Source organism: Rhea pennata, chromosome 4, assembly GCF_028389875.1.
Source record: "Rhea pennata isolate bPtePen1 chromosome 4, bPtePen1.pri, whole genome shotgun sequence".
Taxonomy (NCBI): Eukaryota; Metazoa; Chordata; class Aves; order Rheiformes; family Rheidae; genus Rhea; species Rhea pennata.
Genome location: NC_084666.1, coordinates 76,462,823 through 76,483,906, shown reverse-complemented (window position 1 = coordinate 76,483,906; position 21,084 = coordinate 76,462,823). Strand labels below are relative to the sequence as shown.

The window sequence follows — 21,084 nt, the reverse complement described above, 5'->3', positions numbered from 1 at the left end:
CCCCTGCTCTCCCCAACACCAGCAGACTTTCTTTAAAATATAAGCCTTTACATGGCTGAGAGCCTATATATCTTGCAGATTATATAATGCTTGGTGAGAGTCCTTCTGTATTTTCACAGCACCTTCAGTGATACTTTGATTCATATAATTAAAAATGAGTTTTTATTTGGGTATGGGAAAAGAAGAAAGATTACTGACTTGTTTTTTTTTTCACTGAATATTTTATTTACTTGGCTATGTGGTTAATTCTGGGTCTTTTGCTGTGCATTGTACTAAATAAGCAAGAAATCTTGTGAAACCAAAAACTAGTTTCTGATATACTTTATTATCCAATTAGTAAAGAAAGTAGCCTTTATTTTTATTTATAACGGGTTGCTTTTTATTCTCTTACTTTTATAGATGGAAAAACTGGTGGATTCGTGGAATTCTAACTCTAGCTATGATTTCGATGTTTTTTCTGATCATATATCTGGGATCATTTATGCTGATGCTTCTGGTAAGTTTGTTTAAATGCATTCTTCAGTGCCAGTCTAAGTTAACCTCTTCATTCGTCATGCATAAAACATAGCTGGAAGCAACTGCACAGCCATTTCAGAAAGCAGTTTGCCTTGTGTATATGTAAATAGGAATATTTGTGAAAAACACTGAACAGAATCAGAATGAGACTTTGTGGATAAATGGCATCTTCTGTATTTTAATTTCTTATTTTAAATAGGATTTCAGTTAAGTCTAGGAGCTTTAACGGTTTTTACCTTGAAGCTTATAAAATTACTTTCGTCTATTCGCTTTCCCAGTTTCCACCATTTTCTATTTAAATTTTTTGAAGATAGTTTTTTAAAAATATATTTTTCATTTTTTCAGGCTGAGGAAAGCAGGCAGCTCTTGTCTGTTAGCTGCAACTTGTCCTGAAAGGCTTTCCTCGGTCAAGCTCCATTAATTACCTGCTTCTCTGCAGGACTGCCTTGTAGCTTTGGCTTTTCTGTAAAATAGAGCTAGATCTGCCCCAGAGGTACAGAGGTAAAATGCATTTTTAGGTTGTGAAGTGAACAAATACCACAATGATAGCATTCATATAGCCTCCTTGCCTCTTTTTTCTTTTAACGAATAATGGTTTAAGTATCTTTCTCAGCTGTGTCAAGGGATGCAGACAGGGATGTGGTTTCCAAAACACTGAAATGAGTCCTTCTGATTAACTACTACTTTTTTCTTTTTTTTTCTTTTTTTTTTAAACTCTGAATTTGTCTAGCTATCAGAATGTGTCTTTTTTTTCCCAGTGACCCACCTTGAAACTCGTCTTAGAGTGTAATGGTTTTAGATATTTGAATGTTATTTCACTAGTTTTATGGTCTGTGTGAGTCTCTTACATCCTAATGGTACTAGTGTGTGTGTGTGTCTGTGTTGTGTGTGTTTGTATATATATGTGTGTGTATACACACATATATGTATATATAATACACACACATACGTATATATGTATATATAAAACACATATAGTTGTCTTCTGAAAAGTGAAATAATAAACTTGTAATACATTTTTTCAAAGTTAGACAATTTTCTTTTTTTTTTTGAATGTGAGAGAAAATGAAAAAAAAAGGAAGCAGCTCCTTGGAAGTATAGACTATCATCAGAGTGCTCCCTCCACCCCCAGTTCTTCCTTTAGTACTCTGTAACGGTTCCAGGCCAATGACAACTGGAAGAAAAAGGAAGCAGTCAGTTTGTGTTGTGATTCTGTATATTAATGATATATTTCAAGATTCTTTATAGCTTTGCCTATGACTGCAGCTGAGCCAAAAAGTAATTAAAAATCGTATACAATTATTTATCTCTTGCACCATAAAACAAAAACTCAGTCATCTAATATAATCTTTAGAATTTTGACATTTGCTTGGAGACTATTTAAAAAAGAAAAAAATGGAGCAAAAAGGCTGTTTTGTTCATGAATGATTTCACTTCACTAGAATCAAATAGTTTAAATTTTGGCAAAATTCTTGACAAGGTTGTGCCTTTAAATACGAATATCCTTTTCCACTGCAAGGCACAATCCTTTAATGTTGCTTTTGCGAATAATCAAGTTTATAATGCAGGTAAAGCGTAAGAGGGAACATGAGATAGGTGGACTTCTAAAATAACTCACTGAGGTGATGTAATACTGTTTGAAATGTGTTTACGTGTTGAGCAAGATGAAATTTAGTAGTGAATGCAAGTGCTAAGAAAGTATTGCAAAGCCTAGCATGCCTACGTGCACAGGCAGCGTAGGCAGATTTTTACTCCTACGTCTGCACAGGATTACCTCTGTCTGATATTTGGAAATGCTTTAAATCTAGATTTGGTGATCTGCTTGGGAAATACGGATTAGACAAAACTGGCAGATAGGCCTTTGGAGCCCAAGACTGGCGGGACGTACTTCCAGACTTGTACAGGCCAGCACAGAAGCAGTCAGATCATCAAAATAAAATGAAGGCAGTGGAGGGTGTGACATTCAGACCCGACTTAGACAAGCTTTGCTTCTAATCATCAATGCTAATTAGCAGTATAGACTTACTGTTAATGAGATGCTTGTAAGTAGAAGACCTGGATGTCCAAATCGTGTTGGACACCTTCCTTTGCCTTTGGATGTAGCAAATATCTCTTAAACTAAATTTAAAAGTTGCCAAAAGAACTAAAAAGCCTTTTTTTACAGGAAATGGTTCTGACTTTCCACTACCAAATTGTTTTAATGAAGAAAAATTGAGAGCTTTCTCTTGTTTAATGATTGAAATACTGCAGCTAGCCCAGCGTTCTTTCTCTCAGCATGTATAATATTTTTCTAGGTTTGGTTTAGTTTTAGCTAACATTTTAGTTTTCCATGAACTCTGAAGTTTTCTGAGGTCTGTGTGGAATTTCAATTCAAAATAATTTCTTCCCTTAATGCAGGTTGCAGAACCCTTTACTGCATTTAAGGAACAACTGCAGTACGTCTATGTAATTCTTTCTTTCTCTCAATTATAGGTCTTAAGCATCCAAGTGAAGTGTTTCCATGAAATCATTACTATAGGTTACAGAGTCTATCACTCATATGACTTACCGTGGTTTAGATCTCTAAGCTGGTGAGTAGCAAGAAAATAAGAGATTTGAAATAAAACCCTTCATATTCTTTATATCCATTATGGTGGAAGGACTGCTTTGTAGAAAATGTACAGAACTAAAACCTGACATCCTTCTCTTAATTCAATGTTCTATAGTTGTCTTCCACTTCTGAACTTGGACAAGTCAGTAGGCCTTGTGCTACTTTATTTAAAACAGGAAAAGAATACATATATATGTATGCATACGTATATACTTCAGTAAGAATTGAGCACGTGTAAGTTATCTAAAAATGTGCGTAGCCAAATAATCATCCAATCTGTTATCTACACTGCTTTGATTCTTTGGCAGTTAATCCTATATAAGAAATAAATAGAATAGATACCTAAACATTAAGGGCTCCTCTTCACACAAAAAGAATGTATATCTTTTAAATTCTTTTCAATTTTGTACTTAATCATAGGACTGCATAAATACAGAAGTGTTGTGGGAGCTTCTGAAAGTGGCAAGGCTAGATTAATTTTTCTGGCAAATTCCAGGTATTTGTCACTATGTGCTGTTTATATACAGCTGAAAAAAAAATGGGGAAATTAACTGTTCTTCTGAGTTCTGGGAGGAGAATAAAGGCTTTTGATTAGAGTGAGCGTTATAGGAGGGTACCGGGCACATATAGTCGCTAAGTCTCCCTTCAATTTTTAAAAGTTTTAGTAATAGCCTGCCTTTAGTAGTTTGCTGGTTGATTTAACCTGGTAAGATTATCGCTCAGTGAAGAAAGCTGAAAGACGAATGAAGGGTATGGTGGGCTGGAGCAGAAGATGCAGCAATCATTCTTTTGGGCAGGAACCATTAGGCCAAACTGCAAAAGTGAAGTTATGTTCAGGTCTTCAAGCCTCCTGGCAGATCCAAACTGTCTTATAATCTCGAAGAATTAATTATGCAAGTACTTTTTGTTTGTCCGTAGGGCAGAAACCACTAACTATCCTTTTTATGCAGTATACAGAAAAAAATATGCAGAATTGCTTTTCTGTGTATAGCTAATGCTTAATACTTGCTGTGTAGTTTTTGATCATGCAATATCTTAAAGGACTTGAATAGGAATGGAGTATTCGTTACTATAATTCAGTATGAAGTTGTTTTTCAAATTGTATCTATCATTGTATCCCTCAAAATTTGTCTTTTTTTTTTTTTAACGCAAATTGGTTTGGAAGAACTAAATTGCAAGAGCTGATTTGTCAGAGGAAGGAGTGACTCAGAAGTAAAAGATGTGATTTATACTTGCATAGGTTTTTATCACAAATATTTCCCAGTTTTCTGTTTTTCCCTTTATTTTTGAAGAACGACACTAAAAGATTTATCATCTTGTTAAAATGACTAATGTTTGCATGTGACAGGTATTTCTTGCTGTGTGTGAACTACTTTTTTTATGGAGAGACTGTGGCTGATTACTTTGCGACATTTGTTCAGCGAAGAGAGCAGCTTCAGTTCCTAATTCGTTACCACAGGTTTATATCTTTTGCACTCTATTTGGCAGGTAAGTGTAAGAAATCACAGAAAAGAAAGAACATTGTGCTGCATTTGTTTCTGTAGTTTGGATTTGGAAGAACTTTCTTCATACTCTGTAGCTGTATCTGCATTCAGTTCTTCTTTCTACTGTGTTGGTCACGTTTCCATTTTATATTGTGAAAAGATTAATTCAAATTTCAGGTTCACTGAGAAGAGAATAGCCTAAAAATGTCCTAAAAATGTAGATGATTCCAAGAAAGTTGAGCTAATACTGCTCACAAGGAATCAGCATAAGTTCTGATAGCTTAAGGATTGGGCTCAATACTCGAATATATGAATAGTATTTAATATGAATGGTATCCATGGAGATGACTTATGTGTTTAATTGCTCTGCTGGATTGATGCTTTATTGTGCAAGTGTTCTGTGAGATCTACAGGAATAAAATTTACTGCTAGATTTTAAATTTGCTATGCAAAGTACCTGAAGCTTTATTTGGTCTGCAAGGTATTTAAATACTGTATCATTGATAGATTTTGCTCACTTTACAGAGACACAGTATTGTAAAAACTTTTCCTCGAGGAAGAAGAAACAAAGCTGTCTGTCTGATGGCATATTACTTTCTGAACAAATAATTATAGCCCACAGTGTTTTCAGAAATGCAATTAAAATGACTTTTCATTTTTTTTAATGAATTAGCTGAAGATGAAGGCGAGCCTAATGGACAGGACACTGGGGCCTATGCTCAAGACCGAGTTTTATTTCTGTCTCTGCAGCTGGTCTTACTGAAGGGTGTTGGCCAAGTTGCTTCACATTTTCCATCAGTAAAATAGGGAATAACAATTCTAACTTTCTTAAGTACCTTTTAAATACCTCATCAGGTGCAATGTTGCCCGAAAGAGGCATACTAGAGGAAATTGGAACAATTGTTTGTTATTGCTTCTAAGCTGGTACATTTCTCAACTTTTAACTATTGGTGTGTGCCAGTTCGCCAAGCTTACATTCCTCGGAAACTCCTTTTTTCTACCCTCCCTCTTGATTAAGTTAATCTTCTGCAAATTATCCCACTATTCTGCAGTGTTACAAATATTGGTGAAATGTGTCAAACAACCTGATTGTAGTATAGAACTTTTAGTCCTATCTATCTTTATTTTTTTTTCTTAACTGAGATTAAAAATTCTACTCTGTGCTTAGACCACAAACTAGAAACCAATTTTCAAAGCCTTTGCTTTGAAAATTAACCTTTTTCAGCTGGCTGCATCTTGAGGAAAAATAACTTCATCTAGTGTTGCTACTGCTGGAGGGTGAGGAGGGAAGAGACAAGACAGCCCAGTCAGGAGCACAGCGAGAGGCAGAGTACCTCTCGGTGACTGTGAGTTGTTAGATAGACCCGATATTCCGGACCTGGGGATTGCTGAGGGATTCCCAAAGAGTTAAGGGCCCTCTCAAGCCTGATGTTGCCCTAGGTGGAGGAACGTTGGTATGGTGGAATCAAGGGGCGCTATGTTTCTTTCCATCAGTTGAATTCCCCAACATCTGCACTTCTCACTTCTGTTGCATGCAATCCTTTTTTCTTTTTCTTTTCTTTTTTTTTTTTTTGGGGGGGGTGGTGGGGAGCAACTGGTATGGTTTTCATAAGTTGCTTCTGTTAACTATTTAAAAACAAGCTTGTTGACCTTTGCTTTTGAATAGCTTTTAAAGGTGGTAGTTTCCTACCCTAAAAATTGTTGAAGTAATGAAATGGACATCTTTACTAATGTTAATTAAAACTTGCCTTCTAATGAGAACGAGTCATTTTGTATATACACTGACTGACTAGAAGTAAATGATCCTAAAGGTCAAGGGATTAAAAACTGCTTTAGAGGAAAAGAATTACTGTTATGTCATGGTTCGTTGTAATTCAATATAGTACTGTACAAATTACACCTGCTTTATTTTACAGGTTTCTGCATGTTTGTTTTGAGTTTAGTGAAGAAACATTATCGTCTACAGTTTTACATGGTGTGTATTAACCACTTTCCTGTGGTCACTCATGTTATGGAAATCATTAGAAGCTATTATGTCTTTATCTTCATAAAATAGCTTGGAAGACAGGGAAAAAGATGCTTAAACTCAGCAATGCAAATTCAGGTATCGTTGGTCCATTCAGGATCTCTTCACCTTGTGGCTTATTACCATATCACAGTATATGGTCTCTCAGTGGAGAGAAGCTATAACTTCTGCTGTCCCATGTATAGAAAATGAGATATATCTCCTTTCAGTGATAGGCTGCTGAGAAAGAGGTTCCTGGTGGAAGTGGTGTGTGCTTATCTTACAGGTCAGAAGCCAAATCTATTCACAACATCATGGGCAGTGGTTCTCGTGACTGAAGTGCTCTTTTGTAGAGGCCCTGCTATAGTACTGTGAAGGGAACGTATCTTAAGCCCTTCATGGATGATTTAGTCTGTGACACTTAACGGCATTTCTAGTAGTGGATTCTGCTGTGCCTGAATAGATTATTAGTCTGTTAAACTGTTCTTGCCTACAGTGATTGGCCAACTGATAAAAAGCATAGTAGGTAATCAGGAGCATGGACCTCTCTCCATTAGGTATCTGGTAGGATAAAGGTTAAAAGTAATAGTGTACACTGAGCAATCAGTCATTGCATTAAAAATAATCTTTAGCCTTTTATATAATAGTGATTAGAAGCAACAGTAATACAGTACAGCTCCTCTTTAAAGAACTTAGGTAGCTGGCAGATAACATAGAATCACAGAATGGTTGAGGTTGGAAGGGACCTCTGGAGCTCATCTAGTCCAACCCCCTGTTCAAGCAGGGGCACCTCGAGCACGTTGCACAGGATCACGTCCAGGTGGGTTTTAAGTATTTCTAGAGAAGGAGCCTTTGCAACCTTTCCGGGCAACCTGTTTCAGTGCTCTGTCACCCTCACAGTAAAGTAGTTTTTCCTCGTATTCAGGAGGAACTTCCTGTGTTGCAGTTTGTGCCCATTGCCTCTTGTCCTGTCGCTGGGCACCAGTGAAAATAGTCTGGCCCCATCCTCTTGACACCTTCCCTTCAGGTATTTGTAGACATGGATAAGATCCCGTCTCAGCCTTCTCTTCTCCAGGCTAAACAGACCCAGCTCTCAGCCTTTCCTCGTAGCTCCAGTCCCCTAATCCTCTTTGTAGCCCTACACTGGACTCTCTCCAGTAGCTCCATGTCTCTCTTGTACTGGGGAGCCCAGAAGTGGATGCAGGACTGCAGATGTGGCCTCACCAGGGCTGCGCAGAGGGGCAGGATCACCTCCCTCAGCCTGCCGGCAACGCAGTGTTTACTGGAAAAACAACCAGTTCTTGATTTAACAGTTCCTGGAAAATAAAGTCTAGTGTAGAAGCTTTTCCAGTAAATTGGAAATTGCTTTATTGTATACTGCTACTTCAGAATAAACACCAAGTACATACAGTAGTATAGATTAAACAGACGGTTTAAATGACCACGCACACAGAAATTAACGTTTTCCTTTCTGCTAGTCCAGACCTTAGAAATTTCATGCTTCATAAAAGGGCCGGTATTCTGTCATGAGATTTCCATATTGTAACTCTTTCATGAGTTCTTCACTGCCATTTTAATGTTATAGTTCTAATTTGTCTGTTATATGTATATACAGAATATCATGTTGCCTACCATTTCTTTCGTTTCTTTCATGTCGAATGTATGTCTTACTAAATCAGATTTTAAGCTGCATGTTGAAAAAATACTAGGTGAAGGTAAATTATGGGGGAAAACTTTTAAAGTTTGCCAGTATTTTGTTTCGGAAAGTCAGCTAACTGGTGATACACTGTATGCACGCATCTTTTGCGTTATCACTGGAACTGGTCTTGCCTGCGAGCTCCTAAGCAGCTCCTTTATCTGACATACCAGTGTTTTTCGAGGGGTACTGATCTGTGTTTTCACTAACTGTTGTGTTGTTGCATTGTTAACAGTTCGCATGGACTCATGTCACTTTGCTGATCACTGTAACTCAATCTCATCTTGTCATCCAAAATCTGTTTGAAGGCATGATCTGGTAAGGGGACAGTAATGAACTGATTTATAATTCTGTTGCGTTGGTAGGTTGTTGCTTTTACACAGCAGATCGATCATGAAAGCAGCTAGGCACAAACCAGAGGAGCGGTCATGTCAAGGGGAGTAGGAGGAACTGGGAGCAAGGAGGTGAAGGGTACGGGGCAGGATGCAGAAACCTCTTAAACCCAGTTGGCAGCCAGAAGCATGGTAGTACGGAACAACGATTTAATTCGCATGCAAGGAATAGGATTACTTGCATACTCCGTGAAATATTTTCCATAGTGTTTTGCCAAACTGAAGTATAAATTAAGGTATTTCCTGAGTTTCAAAATGGCTGGATATCCAGCAGCTCTTTGTGAATTATTTGGGAGCTTCAGGTTGCTCAGTGCTCTGTCACTTGGACTATTTCATTTGGATTCCCAAGTGTGGCTGTAGGAGTCCGGCTTGAAGCCTTCCTTCTGGAAGACTTGAAGCAAATCGGATCCTCACAGAGGGAGAAATTTTAAAAAACAAAAACCCTGAGTTTTGGCCTGATATTTTTGAAATTATTCTCACCTAATTCAGCAAGCCAACAGGATAATTTTAGCAAGGGAAGTGTCATATATTACTAGTTATACCGCTTGTCTTGTTTGTATGGAGGTCAGCTAAAACAACAGCAGACTATCCTTTCTTGCTGCATAGTGGTAGTCTCTTGACTTGTATTATAGAAGTGTTCTTGTTGTAGGGGTTCCCTTAATTTGATTTTAATGTCAGCTACTATTGCACTAGGCAGTTTTACAGACTGTTACAAAATTTGACTTGGCTTGTTAATACATCTCAGCCTTGAAAGGGAAAAAAGAACTTGGCAGGCTTGGGTAACAAATTCAGATGCTGTCCACATACAGATAATATCAAGTTGCACTTGGAAAGCTAACACAGGCTGCCTCTAACTACTAACTTAATGTAAAAGGAAAGGAAAAAAAACTCTCCTTTCTTGTTTAGGCTTCATTAAACTTTATAATAAGGAATTTGCTTGCTTCGATGTTTACCAATAACATTAACATGTATTTCTTTCTGTTGATTTCTTCATGATGATTGTACCAGTGTTCAGGTCTGATAGAAGGAGTCGGCTTGTTTTTGCTTAAGTTCATTTGCCAAAATCGGATATTTTAACCTGAATTAAAGCGGATCTCTACCCGTCTTGACTGGCTGAATGTTAAAATCAGTAGAGCTAAATACATTGTGTATGTGGAAACAACTAGTTGAACATAGCATGAAACTTTTCTTAATAATAAATATTTCCTGAACAAAAATGCTGTTGTTTAAATTGTAATTTATTCTGTCCTACATTTAAACTTCAGGCAGCTTTTTTCCTGAAACTCTCTCTCTATTTATTTTATTTTTTTATTTTTTTTTTGTAGGTTTCTGGTTCCAATTTCAAGTGTTATCTGCAATGATATTACTGCTTACATTTTTGGATTCTTCTTTGGCAGAACGCCATTAATTAAGGTATTTACTTGGTACTTCCTCACTGTAAGTTTTTACAGTTTACAGTATTTGCTTTATTTGTGTAGCAGTATATTTATGGAATAAATACTTTCAGGTGTATTACATGTTATGCATTGTTGTTAAAAACCAAATAATTCCTTCTCCTTCTAAAGATCCATAAATGGAAACTGAGGTTAATGTGATTGTATTATTAACATCACAGTATTAACAAAGTTGCAGGATATTTCATCTAGCAAGTCACTTCTTTTGAATTTCTTATGCATGTGAAACTGCACACTTACTTTTTTTTACATAAAGTGTTATTTTAGATAAGCTGTTCTGTCGTACATATGTATTCTGCATATAGTCTTAGTAAGGTAGCACTGAGAAGGGCTCAAGTATAATTGTTCTAATTATGATAGTTACTATTTTTGTGACGCAGTGCTAGCTTTTCGGAAATAGGTTGATTCTGGTTTTATGCTGCTCAAAAAAAAAAAAAAAAAAAAAGGAAAATTTGCCTACTACTTTGAGTTCTGTCAGCCTACAGTTGTTCGTTGCATTTGTGTGTTTGCTTATCTGCATTTAGGAAGTCAGCCTCTCCCGAGGAGCATCCTCAGCAGTAGTTCTCTAACACATGACTTCTGTCGCTACCTAAGCACACCCCAGCTAACAGAGGTCTCTAACAGAGCCGTAGTCGTGCCATGCAGTTTCGCAAGTCGGGGTCAGCCGTGGCCAGAGGCCGACAGCAGCTGCCTGCAGCAGCAGCCTGCAGCAGCGCAGTGAGAATGGGCCTCTCCTCCCTCTACCTGCCCCGGCACCGACTGAACTGCGGAGCTTTCCTGCCTCACCAAGGATGCGTCCTAGCGTTCTTCTCTATTTATGGTTATGGTCAGTGGCTTCAGCTGGTGACATTCAGTATTTCACAGATACCTTTGAAAACCCAAGTAGATGAATTTTGGCAAATGACATCCAGGAAAAAACAAGCCTCCCCCCCCCAAAAAAAAAAAGTTATTGATGCAGTTAATGTTGTCTGTTTTTGCTTAGTTGTCTCCCAAAAAGACCTGGGAAGGATTCATTGGAGGCTTCTTTTCTACAGTTCTATTTGGATTTATTGTAAGTAACCATAGGATTTTCCTTACACAGTCTCAGTTTTAAACTTCTGGTTTTTAAATTCAGATAAAACTACTTGCAAGTTTGCACATCTCAGACTTCTGAAAGTGTAAGAATTAGCTTTATTAGCTAGAAAATTCCACTGATTCATAACCAGCTGCAAAAGCTAAGCCAGACTTACACCTCACCAGAGCATGTCACATTGACCATTACTGCTAGAGTCTATATCTAGAATTATTTTATGTAACAACTGTTTTCCCATTTTTCAGTTGCATCTGTTATTCCCCTTATTCATACTTTGTAAGATAGCGTTTCTGTGTTATGTACTTCATAATGCAAAATTTTCTGATAGAATATCTGTAGGTTTAGACAGATAGTTTAAACTGATGATATGCATACAAAAAAAAAAACATAACTGTCCTTGCATGTAATTTATCACCAAGATCAATAGAATTTGCAGGTTCCAGAGTCTGTAGAAGCGATGGTTCAAGTTTTAATTGAAAAGTAAACAATAAACAAATAACAGGTTATTAATGGTTACTAAGGTTTTGGACTTTTTTTCTTAATTATAATGCAGAAACAAGAAGTAGATACAAACATGAGAGAAGAAAAAGAAGTTAAGAATTCGCTACTAAGTGTATTCAATATTCACACTTGCCTGATTTATTGAGACGTTCTCTAACTTTGAGGGCTGTTTTTTATCCATTGTGGGGGTCTCTGTTACAAAAGAGACTTTAATTATCCTTGGCATGATGTGACAAAGCCATCCATTACAGCATGATTCTGACTTTATCAATAAATGCGTATTTCAGGAGTTCTTCTTTTGCTTTTCAGTTTTCCTATTTTTTGGCTCAACATCAGTACTTCGTTTGCCCAGTGGAATATAATAGTGAAACAAACAGATTCGTGACAGAGTGTGAACCTTCAGAGCTCTTCCAAATGAAGAAGTACTCCTTACCACCGCTACTTCAGGCTGTGTTGGGATGGGTAAGGAAAAAAATAAGGGTTTAGTTAAAATTGAAACTGTATTTCCCAGCATAAACATTTTTCTAAACCTTTTTTAGAAAGGTGCACGAACACTGGTAAGTCTCGAAGGGTGAGGACTGAATCAGTTCTGTGAATCTGTCCATGGCACGCACTGGCAGGTTGGTCGCCTGAGCAGAATTGATATGGTTTGCTGAAGCTGTCGGAGGAAACCTTTTCTTGGAAATGCATGATTTTGCTAATAGTACCACGTATCATTTAATCATTTTAAAAGCAAAAGTATTTCTGCAGAACGGCCAATATAGCTTGTGGTAGATTCAACAAAGCTTTGATCAGGACCTCGTTAGTAAGCCGTCAGAACTTCACTCCATTTGCAGCTGGTGTGCAACTACTGTTAAGACTGGGCTTATTTCTTTGTCAAACAGCATCTTGTGTGTTAACGCTACTACTTCTGTGCTGATTGAAAAAGATGACTTGGTAATAATTCCACGTAATTTAGTCATCTGCCTTCTTCTTGCACCCAGCCTGCAAATTCTTTTAGGTGAATTCCTGTCAGGAAGTAGGTCTAGAAAAAAAGCAGGAACTTGGATGGGAAGAGGATGCCTAATAGAAATAAAATGTATTTCTCATAGCCTTTCCTGTAAGGCAAAGAGGAGATGACAGTGATGAACACAGAACCCACTTGGTAACAGTTCCTATTCAGTGTCACTCTCCTGTCACATTCATTGGTTCGGCACAGAGAACGAGTAGACAACACCAATCAAGGCGGTGGGCGTTACCCGTGTTTAGACTTGTATAATATTTAATGGGAAAAGTCCCTATGGTTGCAATAAGAAGCCACAAGTTATTTCAGATGAGAGTTGTAGTAATCACTTACAAAAACTGAAGACTAAAAGGAATGAATGGCTACAGCTGCTTGTTTTAAAAAGCAAGGTTACATCTAAAAGGCACTCTTATTTTTGTACCGAATGAGTGTATCATTATTAAATGAGGACTGAGGTTGTGGGACTGCTGATTTAGTTGCAAACTTAATAGAAGAATTTCATGCACAAAATCATAATGTGAACTGAGCAAAGAGGAACATCATATTTTGTCCAGCTATACTTTTCAGTATACGTTTCGGTAAAGGACAAGGGGAAGGGAACGTAACCCAGCTCTGGGACAATCTAATAGAAAGATGTCAGTTAACCCTAAAAAAGATGATAGTTTCACACGTGCTGCTGACTCCTTTTTGCTGACTTTTGACAAGCCCTTTGAGGACAGTAGTAGTTTTACCACTCAAAAAAAGTCAAGTTCAATTTACTTATTTCTGCAACGGTCTCTTTTTTTGTTATTCAGCTGCTGATGTTTTCTATTAGAAGTATCGCCAGATATCATACCTGGGAGACCTTTTTGCTTGATGTAAGAAAGGGATGTCAAGCCTTGTGTTTTCTCAACAAAATAACTTTAATATTCTGAGTCAAAAAGTCTTCTGTTTGACTGAGTGACTAGTTAGCCCCAAACAAACTTGACTCGAAATAACTGCACATAGAGTTTTCACAAAGATAACTGGTGTTGGCTGTGATGAAAACTGGGAATGCAAGACTTGGGAATTTTCAGCTACAGCCCAGGGACGAGGCCAGCACAGTATTCCCTCAAGAGCAGAATTCTGTGCCCTTGACTTAGAAGTGCTCAAAGGTAAATTGCAAAAAATATTATCTCCCTTGTTTCTAACCTCCTGTCGGGAAGGAAGACAGGTGCCTGTTGCCAGCAAGATTTCCTGTCTTTCCTATCTGTAAGTACTTGCACAGATCAGAACAAACTTGAAGTCTGTGAACAGGATGAGGGGAACAGTAGAACAGTATGTGTTTAAATGCAAAGGCAAAAGTATTAACGGAGGCGAGCCTTTTATCTCCTGCTATTGCAGTATTTACTTACAGGGACAGTATGGCAGACTCATGCTAAATCCGTATCTGCCTCTTGAGAGCACTTGAAAAGAGCAGCAGTGATAGTGAATTGAATGAAGGTGAACTTAATCTTTGCAAATATCTAGGAAATTGTGGAAAGTTCTTTACAGGAACGAAAGAAGCTAGGAAGGAAACTGGAAAAGCAGAGCTGGAGAAGACTTAAGAGTCCCGTTGTATGTTATGAAATTAATGATGATATATTTTTTTGATTAACTAATGGATTCTCTTCAAAATACAACACATTTCTGTAATGTTTAACTGTTCTAGCAAGCCTGAACGCCTCATCTTGTTCATGTAAATGGAAGCTTTTCGCAGTATTCTCCAATGTACCTGTACTTTTCCTTTCCTTAAAGTATTACTTTGTATCAGGAAAGTATCAGATGTTTTACAGCCATCCTTGCTCTGTAACAGCACAGTTTTGAAGTATTTAAGCTAAAAATGTCTACGATCACTGAACCTATTAAATACATTGCTCGTTATTTTCCTTGTAGGAATCGGTGAATATGTACCCATTTCAGATGCACAGCATTGCGTTGGCAACATTTGCCTCGTTAATTGGGCCATTCGGAGGATTCTTTGCGAGTGGATTTAAAAGAGCCTTCAAAATCAAGGTGTGTAATCGCTCCTATAAGCTGGATTTGTTTTGGTTGTTCTCTTTGAGTTATTTAGGGGGTTGAGATGATTGATTGTAGTGATACTGCCTTGTCTTTCTAGTACAATGGGACAATATTTGAGCTGCTTTTTAGCTTGAGTAGCAGTGCTTTGTTTTATCCGATATATGTACGTGTTATTCTTAAAACTCTGTAATCAACATGCAACTTCAGTGCTGGCAACTTTTAATATTACTTTTTTCATTTTTTTGGTTGATACTTGCTTTTCCAAATCATGTCGCCAAGGTGGTTTAGACAAACGAGAGGTGAATGTTACACAAATTTTAACACGAACGGTGATCTTTGGATACCTGGCAGTCACTTACCGCAGTTTACCCTTCACATTTTGGCTGCCTGAGCGTCCGTTATCAACGGTGTTTGTGTCGCATGCAGCTGTTTGCCGTAGCAGGTTCACCAAGGCGTGAGATGTTTGGTTGCCTTTGCCAATACAGCGCGTCCTCGTAGCAAGAGCGCGTATTGGCGAAGGATGTGACGTGCTAACCTCTGTTTGTTGCAAGGTGTGTGCTGTCGCTTGCGTGGTGGCGGTCTTGTCCCTGGCTGGCATTAAGTAGCAGCAGGAGTATGGGAAGAGAGCAGCCCCAATTTTTCTCCCGACCTCCTTTATTTCTTGGTAGGATTGCTGTAATTTTTATCCTGTTGCTTACTGTTGTTGTTCCCTGTGTCCACCAGTTTTGGCATGTGCTTCGCAGGGAAGCGTATAAACGTCATTTTGTGCTGCGCTTCCTTATGTGTGCTTATACTTTATCCCTTATACACATATGTACTCTATACTTCTGCTGCTTCACGCGGCTGGCCCGACACTTTGCTAGCTGCAGCCTCGTGCACTGCTGTGCCTGCGCGCCACAGCAGCAAGGAACTCTTTGTGTAAGGAAGGGCTTTTGGAGGGAGAAAAGCGCTGCTATTTGCTTTATTCTTAAAATAAAATGTACACAAGTTGATTTTAACACCTCTGGGCCCCAAGCCGACGATCAAAGTACCGAGTTAGGAGGGCAGGAATGTGGTGGAATTGTTCCTAAAGGCAGCTCACGAGCGCAGAGGGCCCACAGCTGCGCGGATGCTGGCGGGCTGGAACGGGTGTCGCGAGCGCAGCGCTCGTTGTCAGCAAGTTAAACAATCTCCTCGTGTGACTAAAGTCAGGGTTTTGCTGAGAGAGTCCGCAGCTGAGCAGGGATGAATGGAAGGATAGGTAATGCTAGTTTTATTGATAGAGCTGGGTAATGCAAATGTGATCTTTTGAGCCTTGTTTGTGCCAGAATTTGAAGTGATAAATATTTTTTTTTCACTGCATAATTTTGATTCAGTTAAATATACTTATGTTGCACGCGTGTATCGTGGTTTTTTAATTATGTTTGCCGAGAGGTCAGTGAAAAGACTGGCAGGTGAATTGGCAATACAATTTGCAAAGACAGTGTTAAACAATAGAAAGAATTTGCAGGTTACCATTGCTCTTGCAGGTGTATGTTCCCTGGAATAACGCTGCTGCAGCAGCCATCGTTAGAGCAAGGAAAGTATTAAAGAGGAACGTTTGATCCTGCATAGGCAAGAAACTAGAGCAACCACTTGAAGAGGTTTGCTGCAAAACAGGATGATTTATTTACAGACACGCATGTACCCGTTAGGTACTGGCAAGTCTGCGCGCAGATCTGCTGCAGCCTCCATCTCTTTACTCTTTTCTTCTCACCCTGTAGCTTCGTCCTTGCAGCTCAAAACTCTTTTCAGCAAAGAGGCTCTCGCTAACGTTCGGCTCAGCGCAGTGAAGCCATAGCTTAACAGAGGCCTTAATGTGCTGCTGTTGCGACGCGTCGTTAGCACGGTTCGTTTCAATCACTTACGACTTCTGCTTTGTTTCTCCCTCCCCCCCTGTCCCTCACCCACCAAAGGATTTTGCAGACACGATCCCTGGGCACGGCGGGATAATGGATCGCTTTGACTGTCAGTACCTGATGGCCACGTTTGTTCACGTGTACATCACCAGTTTCATACGGTACGGGCTTTTTATAATCTGGACTGCTTAAACCTTTGTGGGAGCTGTATCAAACTTCCTGTACACGTCCTGTTTTGTACCGTTGGTGTAGCAGAGGCTGTTCCTAAAATTTGATTTACATTAGGGAAACATATGTTACTTCTAAGGATTTATATGAGGTTAAAACGATGCCTTAATGTTTCTGCAACTGATGTTAAGAGTAATCTGCTCCCCATGAACATTAAGATATATGTAGCAGCCTTTTAGAAGCTTTACTGGGATTTATTGGGGTTTTTTTGGGGGGGTGGTGGCAGTAATGAGGATATAGGACTTCGTGGAGGAGGGTTGTTGTAGCATCTGCTTCCCTGCAGGCCATACCTGTGCGGGTCCTGGAGCTGCTGTAGGTGTTGGGGCTGACTGCAGTTCTTCCCATAGGTTTCAGTATTTTTTTAGAGCCTTGACTTGCAACTTTGTGCTTAATATTAAACTGCAACGGTTAAAAAGAGGAGACAACTTGTTAAAAATATTGCCTGTCTTCCCTGAACCATACCAACTTCTTAGAAGAAACCATTGGAATGATGGTTGTATTACAGCTGGTCATTTTAGTTCCTTGAGGCGGGGGGAATTCAGGGTAAAGTGTTGTAGGTATTAGAGTTCATAAATGCCCTTAGTTTTCACAGATGCGTACGGGTAAATAATTATTAGCTACTGAATTGGCTACAGATTCTTTGCCTCATATTCTGCCTGACTTAAAAGTATGTACACACACACACAGGTATGTATGTATGTAAATATATAACGACTAACTGAAAATGAGGCTGATAAATTTGTTATTTAGAAAACCTTGGTTAAATTGTTGGGTTTCTTATCTAACCTGGCCAACTTTCCATTTATTTTGGCAATACACAGCTTATCTTGCAACAGATATTTAAGAAATCTTTTTATGAATACTATGCGATTTCAGTGACAAGGAATGAATCAATGAATCTTCTGTTTGTCGTAAGCATTCTAACATTTCTGCAAGATAGCAAATGTGAGAAATGCTTTTCTGTTTTTGCTCAGATTCAGCTAAGGAGAGTATTTTCCTAGGGCTGCCCGCTAAATAGCTCGTGCATCTTGAGGAGATCATTAGACTGGGAAAATCTCTATTCTTGGGATCCTCCCAAAAGGGAAGACAGTGTTTAGGCAGCAAGGGAAAAATTAAAAGCTGTCTAGAAGTTTCTCTAGAGCTGTTACTGATCAAAAAAACCCATTTTTTTTAATTGATAGGGGTCCAAATCCCAGCAAATTATTGAAGCAGCTACTGATACTTCAGCCAGAGCAACAATTAGATGTATATAAAACTCTGAAATCTCATCTAGTTGAAAAAGGGATCCTGCAGCCATCTCTGAGAGGATAGTTGGTCAAAAAGGAGGACTGTAAGAAAACGACGATTAAGAGAAGTCTGTGGAAAAGCCTGACAAGTGTGCACAGAGATGATAACTGAAGGAAGAGAAGTCTGTGGTCTGGAAGAGGTGAATGTTTCGTTCCTGAAATTAATGTGAATGCTGTGACTTTGTATAAGGGCACACACGATCTGTTATTCCTAAAATAATCAAAATGCTTGCAGAATAACAGTACTTTTTCGGTGTATTTTATTTCCTGAGATTGCTGGCATCAGGCTTCCTATTTAAAATAATAATAATAATCTATTTTAAATTGTCCTGGATTAGAACTACTAACATATGAGGAAACGGACCGTACTGACACTGAGCTACTTATAGAGCAAATTTTAATGAAATTTCTGTAATTCAGCATTTGTTTTTAATGAGTTCTTTACTGCGTTTTTGGTCTAAAATGGCTACTGCAGTATAATCAGATGAGGCGGGCAATTGCTGTTTTATCTAGCCTGATGCTGAAGTTATAATTTGCCAGAAAATAATTGCTTGCCTGGTCAATGCAGTACTTACAGCTAGGCAAAGCCTGACTTCTAATATATACTGATTTACTAGGAAGGTTAAACTTAACTCAGTTTTTAATTAGTTTCCCTATGAAACTATTTCATGCTTTCAGGAGAGAAGTGTCTTTACAGTTGAGCTACTTTGGCTGTGGGGCTGCTATTCTGTGGTTGATGTTCTGGACTATAAACCAAGTGTGTATGCATCCAGGAGTGGAGATTTGTGACAAAATGGGATTCTCCAACACAATAAATATATTTGGGAGAGCTTAGTTTAGACTCTTGGTTTCCCTGAGACAGTCAGTATCTGAAGGCCTTAATTCAAGCCTTATTCCTTGTGCCTCTTCCCTAACGTGTAGAAATGGGGTATTTTAAAAGCACTTTGAAGTCCTGGGTAAAAAGTGAAGTGCTATTATATTAATGTATTGTTCAGAAGGCAGAAACTTTTACGGGCTTAATGTGCGTTGTACGAGACAGGACGCATGATTCTTTGGTGTGTTACCGTTTATTAAGAAATTAAGGATCCTTGAGCAAGCCTGGGCAACAGTGTGGGAGCCGGAATGAAGAGTTCCTGTGGAAAGCAGCTATTCTGTAGCTTAGCGGAGCGTACGAGAGGAAAGTTGATGTTCTTTAGTCCTCAACCTTGGCCGTTTTCCAGCTTTTTTCATCATGTGACATATCTTAATGTAAATTAAAATATAAACCTTTTTTTTTTCTGAGATGATGGAAACTATTCCTTTATGAACAAAAAGCACAAATGCCAAAATCTTATTTTGGTATGTGGTAACTGCTGTAAGATTCTCTTGCAATGAACGTGTGCATGGGGGGGGGAAGGGGTGTGTGAGATATAGATATGTATCTATACACACATAAAATTAATGGTTGCTTATATATGTTGAAGGTGAAAATCTTAAATGCTTGGTGCTATGTGAAGGAGGAGAAAACACGGAGGCAAGGGCTAGGGCAGGTGGTGATAAGTTGTGTCTGTCGAATTTGGACCGGTTTGGCTTACACGTGATCAGGCTCGGAGCCCGCTGTCCGCTCCGTTTTGCGCCGCGGCCTTGGTGCTGCGCGTACGGCTTGTGTGTGGCGATGCGGTCCGGCACCTTGCTGCGAAACGGAAATCCAGTTGTAAGTACCTCCTGCTGCTGTCAGCTGCCCGGCAGAATGAATTTGGTGCTTCCGACGGTCTCCTTGGAGACTGCAGTACTGTATCGAAGGAAGACTTTGAAAAATGCCACCTTTAAACTATGTCATTAGCCACTTGTCTGTCTGGGGCCGTTTGACTTGCTCGTCGGAGGGGGGGGGGGGCTGCAAGGTGCCCATGCAGAGGGAGCAGAGCCGGGAGCGCAGCCTGCGGAGGGATGCTTTAAAAAGGAGGGGAGGGGAAGCGGCAGTGCGGGCATCGGAGTGGAGAGCAAACTAGCATGCGCAGATGATAAACGTTTAAGTAAGGTTTTGGTTACGTGTGGGATTTTGGGAGGTGCTTATTTTAAAAAAAAAAATCAAAACAAAATTTAGCGGAGCTGGGTGCATCTTTATCCTGTGTGTAAAAAATTATATATAATATACATAGAAAGGTAATTGTTATTTCTAAAACTTGAACTTTCTAGTGTAATTTTATAGCATGTATAATAGAAGTTAAAATATATTTTAGCGTTTAATACACCAGAGCATTTGAAATTAATTGCTCTCTATTTGCACAGTAAAAGGTACAAAAGAAAAAGTTCTGCTGGTCAAAATTAAAAATTAAGAAAGGATCACTTTTGAAGCCATTAATCTTTTTCTTTTTTTCTTGAAAGAGTAGCGGCTTTCTGCTGGGTTAGGCTTTGGTGTAAATAGAGCTCAGCAGGGTTCACTCGCTGCGCAGTGATGGTTACTCCTGTGCTTCCTATGAAATGAATTTACCCCACTCATTACTTCTGTTAGTTTGAGCGTACAACATGATCAAAGGGAAAGTTGAACTTCTACAACCGGTGATTCTTCTCACTTGCACTTTTGTTCCAAGTTGCTGTAAATTGCCTGTTGAGCAAAATTATGTATATTATGTAAATATTGTAAATGATATTAGTATCTGATGTCTGTTTTGGTTTGATCGTTTCAATCTTTCATTGAAGCAGGCATTGTGAAAATAAAGCTGGGAGAGAAAATCCTCTTGGTTTATTTGTATTTATTTTCCCTAGTATGTACCACGGGTGGAGATTCCTTAACAGAAATCTCTATTACTGTTACTCCTTCAGGTTGGATTCTTTATACTTAAAGCAGTTTATTAATTTCCTATCTTTTTCCCAGTATTGTTATTGTCATGTAAGCTGTCCCAAACTGTTGCTACTAGTAACTTGTATGATGTCTCATCTCCAAAGACGCACAGGTTTGTCATCTTCTCAATAACAACATGA

The 21,084-nt window shown here is 38.7% G+C and overlaps 1 protein-coding gene across 1 annotated transcript in view; it reads left to right on the top strand.

Moving 5' to 3' along the window:
* CDS1 (CDP-diacylglycerol synthase 1) overlaps positions 1 to 18,447 on the top strand; it is a 30,525-nt gene extending 12,078 nt beyond the window's left edge. Inside the window, exons 3-13 of the mRNA XM_062575105.1 lie at positions 400 to 496; positions 2,989 to 3,086; positions 4,455 to 4,594; positions 6,507 to 6,565; positions 8,527 to 8,609; positions 10,009 to 10,096; positions 11,120 to 11,188; positions 12,020 to 12,172; positions 14,607 to 14,726; positions 16,667 to 16,770; positions 18,019 to 18,447. Of these exons, the coding sequence (XP_062431089.1) occupies positions 400 to 496; positions 2,989 to 3,086; positions 4,455 to 4,594; positions 6,507 to 6,565; positions 8,527 to 8,609; positions 10,009 to 10,096; positions 11,120 to 11,188; positions 12,020 to 12,172; positions 14,607 to 14,726; positions 16,667 to 16,770; positions 18,019 to 18,148 (1,141 nt within the window). The 3' untranslated portion in view covers positions 18,149 to 18,447. The remainder of the gene's footprint in view (positions 1 to 399; positions 497 to 2,988; positions 3,087 to 4,454; positions 4,595 to 6,506; positions 6,566 to 8,526; positions 8,610 to 10,008; positions 10,097 to 11,119; positions 11,189 to 12,019; positions 12,173 to 14,606; positions 14,727 to 16,666; positions 16,771 to 18,018) is intronic.
* The last annotated feature ends 2,637 nt before the right edge of the window (positions 18,448 to 21,084 follow it).